Source organism: Myotis brandtii, unplaced genomic scaffold, assembly GCF_000412655.1.
Source record: "Myotis brandtii unplaced genomic scaffold, ASM41265v1 scaffold1875, whole genome shotgun sequence".
Lineage (NCBI taxonomy): Eukaryota > Metazoa > Chordata > Mammalia > Chiroptera > Vespertilionidae > Myotis > Myotis brandtii.
In genome coordinates this window covers 1-5426 of record NW_005356961.1, presented here as the reverse complement: position 1 = coordinate 5426, position 5426 = coordinate 1, and the positions used below count along the sequence as shown (strand labels likewise).

General features: G+C 53.4%; 1 protein-coding gene across 2 annotated transcripts; it reads left to right on the top strand.

Moving 5' to 3' along the window:
* Nucleotides 1–674: 674 nt before the first annotated feature.
* On the top strand, nucleotides 675–5420 carry PIM2 (Pim-2 proto-oncogene, serine/threonine kinase). 2 transcript variants are annotated; one of them, XM_014538239.1, is made up of 6 exons: nucleotides 675–935; nucleotides 1068–1177; nucleotides 1919–1969; nucleotides 3656–4028; nucleotides 4450–4626; nucleotides 4725–5420. In XM_014538239.1, exons 1-6 carry the CDS (start codon nucleotides 875–877, stop codon nucleotides 4886–4888), a joined length of 936 nt encoding a protein of 311 aa, XP_014393725.1. In that variant the 5' UTR covers nucleotides 675–874; the 3' UTR covers nucleotides 4889–5420. The 2 variants fall into 2 exon arrangements, with proteins under 2 accessions (XP_014393725.1, XP_005864577.1); XM_005864515.2 differs by lacking the exon at nucleotides 1919–1969 and having other exon boundaries at nucleotides 1068–1273; nucleotides 3701–4028.
* Nucleotides 5421–5426: the final 6 nt, after the last annotated feature.

Below are 5426 nucleotides of genomic sequence, written 5' to 3'. Positions count from 1 at the left end.
TTCCAGATCCAGGACCTGCTGACTGGGCTCACAGCTGGCCGGGTTTAGCCCCAAAAACACCCCCACAGGCCGCCTCTCTGTGATGCTGCCTTTGACCAGCATGCTCCTGTTATAGTGGTCAGGGGGTTGCCCTCCCTGGCAGCTAAACAGAATCTTCCAGGATCCCCAGCTTCAGTTTCAGGGCAGGGGCCATGGGTCGCCTAACCTAGAGGGCCCTTGTCCTTGGTGAGGAGCATCCTTGAGAGACAGGGTTCTGGATAGCCACTGGCCCAGATTCTGAGAAGCTGGGCCTGGCGTTATCTCCGTGCTAATCTTGAGGCAGCAGCAAACCAACCTCCTAGGAAAGGAGGGGGTGCAGCTTTTTTTTAAAGTTTTTTTTCTATATATATACATATACGCACATATATAAAAACAACCCCGTGCAACAACCAAAACAAATGCAGTTGCTGCAAAGGGATTCCCAGAACCGGTTTCCTCTTCGCGCGCGCCCCCTCATTTGCATGCAGACCCCGCCCCCACGGAAGATCCGGGCGCGTATTTGCATAAAGGGGTACTTGAGACGAGGGTGGTATGCAAATGAGGACTGGCTCCGATTGGCTGCGGTACAGCAGGTGCCGCGTCCGGATTGATCAAAGCCAAGTGGGCGGGGCCGTCGCTCTGAGCGACTCTCTCGGGAGGCGCGTGCCCCGGCTCAGTAGCGTTGGGGCTGGCGAGCGCGACGAATCAGAGCATTGCGCCGTCTGTGGGCGCTTCTGGGCCACCGGCTTCTCCGCCTTCCACCCTGGCGCCCCCAAGTCCTGGCTCCCCATCCTCGCTGCCCAGGGCGTCGACGCCCTGCGGGCTCAGCGGGCTCAATCTGCGCAGCGCCTCCTCCATGTTGAGCAAACCTCTTCAGGGGCTCGCGGTGGCCCCCGTGACCCCCACACCACCGCCAGGTGAGCGAGGCTTCTTTACCGCTACCAGGCCGGGCGGGCAGAGGCGATGGAGGGCGACCCGGGGGGAGGCGGGAGGGTCGCAGCGGGGCTTAGCACGAGGCCACCCTGACTTCCTCGCCTCTGCCTGCGTAGGAGGCAAGGATCGGGAAGCGTTCGAGGCCGAGTACCGACTTGGCCCCCTGCTGGGAAAGGGGGGCTTTGGCACAGTCTTCGCAGGACATCGCATCACAGACCGGCTCCAGGTGGCCATCAAAGTGATCCCCCGGAATCGCGTGTTGGGCTGGTCCACCCTGTCAGAGTCAGTCACATGCCCACTGGAAGTAGCACTGCTGTGGAAGGTGGGTGCAGGTGGTGGACACCCTGGTGTGATCCGCCTGCTTGACTGGTTTGAGACCTCAATATGTGTGAGGTCGGGTCCAAAGAGCCGGGACCCGGCTTGCGGGGGGCGTTCGCGCGCCCGCGTGAGTGAGTGCGTGTGTGGCGACTCAGGTGGGCGTGTGGGGGAGGGGCAGCGATTAGGGAGGGCCTGAGAGTGAAACAGGGAGCGGGGGCTCCTAAGGACTCTAGACCCCGGGATCCAGGGGACGTGTAAATGTGTGTGAAGGTGGGGACCCAGAGCTGAGATTTGGGGGATTTGGGGGGCAAGGTCTCCAACATGGAATCTTGAGGAACAGGACCCCGAGACACAGTCGGGCGTCTTGGGGCTTGATTTGAAACATGGAGCGCTTGGGTGTGAAGAAATTTGGAGCTCACAACCTGGTCTGCAAGGTTCTGGGCTTGAGAACAGAGCTCAGGGCCGAGGGCTGAGGGCGGTGGGAGAGGTGAACTTGGTCCTGGGGATTTGGCGGGCCAGGGAGAAGCCCCCGGCTCTTTGGGGGTCGTGGTGTGGTGTAGTTGGGGCCACAAGGACTAGGGTGAGGCTCAGGACTGGGAAGAACCCGGGGGTCATCTTCCGCCCCCTTAACTCCCGCCCGTTTCTCCAGGTGGCCATCAAAGTGATCCCCCGGAATCGCGTGTTGGGCTGGTCCACCCTGGTGAGTATCTTCGGAGTCCTTCCTGACCTGGTGGCGCCATAGCTGATGATGGGCTCTCTCGCCCCCTTGCCTCTCTATGGCTTGTTCGCCTCCCTGGGCCCTGTTACTGACGAGATCACTCCTCCCAGCCCGTGTTTACTCCCCTGCAGTGACATCTACACCTCCACACAATTCTGACTCACCCTAGTTCCCCTAGAGCCCTGGATTCTCCCCTCCAACCCCCCTCTCTCGTCCTCCCTCCAAATGCTGCCTCAGGGGCTGCCCGCAGGGCATGCTGGTGGGAAAAGGGGGGGCAGAGGTCACTGGTTGCCATGGTGACGGTGGCTGCTTCTGTGCCGTTAGCGCGCTAACGGACGGCAGGGCGGGTCTGGGCCAGTTGTAAATGCGGGAGCGCCCCCTGGCGGGAATCTGGGAAGGTGCGCCTGCGCAGTAGCGGAATTTTCATCGCCCTGAGAAAACCTGTCTGCAGCTGTGCGAATCGGTGGAGTGGCCAGCAGAGGGCCCCATCTCAGGCAGAAAGGCTACTTCTGAAAGTCCTTGTGCCCACGTGGGTTTTCTAGAGGGGCGGCTTTTGTGGCTAGTAACATTAATGCTCTTTATTGAGTACCAAGGTATGCCTCAGGTTTTGCTTCATCATAAAAAGCTTACTGTATTCCAAGTCCCACTAATCACTTTCATTCAACCCGGTTCTAGATGCTTGGTAACAGTAAAAAAAATACCGTGATAACATTGAGTTCTTAATTTGTGCCTGTTCCTTTACAATCGCTCACTTTCAGCTACTTAACAAAAGTAAATTGAGTACCTGCTATGTCCCAGGCACAATTCTAGGCACTAGGGAAAATTTTACCTTTATTGAGAGCTCGGTTTGTGCTAGCTTCTTTTCTACTAATTGCTTTCACCTACTGAACACATACTATGTATTGAGCCCTACCCTGTTACCAGGCACTGTGCTAGTGCTTGAGCTATGTCAGTGAGCAAAACAGAAACTGTTACACAGTAATGGTATTTATTTAGTGCTAACTCTGTGCCAGATGCTATGCTGTAAAGTGCTTTCATCTATTTAACACTTACTGAGCACCTACTGTGCATAGGGTACTGTTCTAAACTCTTTGGAGATGTCAGTGAACAAAACAGATAAAAATATTCCATAATACAGTCTTTCTTTATGAACCACTTTTATCCCTGGCGGATTTGGCTCAGAGATTACAGCGGCCGGTGGACCAAAGGGTCTTGGGGGTTCGATTCACGGTCAAGGGCACCATATCTTAGTTGCAGGTTCAATCCCCAGCCCCTGTTGTGAATGGGAGGTGACCAATCAGTGTATCTAACGTTAACATCTCTCCCCCATCCCTCCACTCTAAAAAAGTCAATGGGAAAAATATCCTCCTCGGGTGAGGATTTTTTTTAAAAATTAAAAAGAACCACTTTTATTTGTTCTTGAAATACTTACTGAACTCCTGTTTCATGCCAGACCTGCATAGGCTTTTGGCTTTAATCACCTTCCTAATGGCTGTGTGAGTTTGAGCCCTTAAGATGAGGAAACAGACCCAGGGAAGGAAGTGGTTTGCTCAAAGCCAGATAGTTAGGAGGTTGAGGGGCTATGATTTAAGTTCAGGCCAGAAGTCAGCCTCAGAGTTACTGGCCTAATGTCTGTGTTCTCTTCTCTCTCCCTGTTTCCTCCCACAGTCAGAGTCAGTCACATGCCCACTGGAAGTAGCACTGCTGTGGAAGGTGGGTGCAGGTGGTGGACACCCTGGTGTGATCCGCCTGCTTGACTGGTTTGAGACCTCAGAGGGCTTCATGCTGGTCCTTGAGCGGCCTTTGCCTGCCCAGGATCTCTTTGACTACATCACAGAACAGGGCCCGCTGGGTGAAGAACGGAGCCGCTGCCTCTTCACCCAGGTAGTGGCAGCCGTTCGGCACTGCCACGCCCGTGGAGTTGTTCATCGTGACATCAAGGATGAAAACATCCTGATAGACCTCCGCCGAGTCTCTATCAAACTCATTGATTTTGGTTCTGGTGCCCTGCTTCATGATGAACCCTACACTGACTTTGATGGTAAGACTTTCCTAAATCTCAGTGGGGAGATTTTTTACTTTTTATATCTTTATGGACTCTTGACCTTTGATCTCCAGTGCTGGGGTGTAACCCTTGACCTACATTGTAATTTTATAAGGTTCTTGATTTTTAATATTGAGGGCTCCTCCTGCCTTGCCCTCTGTTAAAGCCCATCTTCTCACAGTGCCCTGACCTTGTTCTGGGCTTTTATTCTGGTGAGGGGATCCTGTTTCCTGAGTGTTTAAGTGCTTTTGTTCTATGAGGGGACTCTGCTGTCTTTAGTGCTCTTATTCTGGTGATGAGACCCTGCTGCTATATTTAAAGAGCTCCTACTGTGGTGACAGGACCATACTTCCTGGGGTGGGGGTGGAAAGAAGGGCATTATCAAAAAAAAACGGTCTAACCTCTGGCTTACATACAGGGACAAGGGTATACAGCCCCCCGGAGTGGATCTCTCGTCACCAGTATCATGCACTCCCGGCCACTGTCTGGTCACTGGGTATCCTTCTCTATGACATGGTATGCGGAGACATTCCCTTCGAGAGGGACCAGGAGATTTTGGAGGCTGAGCTCCATTTCCCTGACCATGTATCCCCAGGTGAGACCCTCACTGGCCCTAGCCCAGTGGACTCCATACCTCCCAGGGACTGGTGCCTCCAACTAACTGCTAATTTCCTGTGTGTTTCTGACCTGCAGACTGTTGTGCTCTAATCCGCCGGTGCCTGGACCCTAAACCTTCTGCTCGACCCTCACTGGAGGAGATCCTGGTGGATCCCTGGATGCAGACACCAGCTGAGGATGCACCCCCTGATACCCCTAAAGGGGGTTCTGCCCCTTTGGCCTGGTCCCTGCTGCCCTAGTTGGGCTGCCCCAGGGCCATGCCACAGGAATAGGACATCTGTTGATCTGGTTTTACAGGTCATTAAAAAATCCAGTGTTACTAGGGTCAGAGATTGGGGATCAGGGGTCAGAAAACATATGCCAAGTCTGCCCAGTCCCCATCCCAATCCTGTTAAGGAGCCTTCCTCCCAGAATTTACAGTTTCTTATTCTGGAGGGGGGACTTCCTTGCTTCTCATTTTACTAAGTATGTTTATTTGGTTGAAGTTAATTCCATTCTGAGCCCCAGGAATCTGTGTTACAACCCTTACACTGGCACCTCCTGCCTGCTACACCACACAAACTTAGTTGAAATGCTCTAACTTGGGCAAGGGTGCTTTTGTTGGAATACCCCAGCAGCTCTTATTTTAGTAAAGGGACTGTTTCCTTTAGTGTAGGTTAAGATTCCATGTTCAGTCAAGCTGCTTGCCTACCTCAGCCCAGGGTTGATTATTCTGGGGGAGGTAATGCCCTATTGTTATCCCAGGGCTTTTTTTTCTTTATTTGTCTTGTTGTTGTT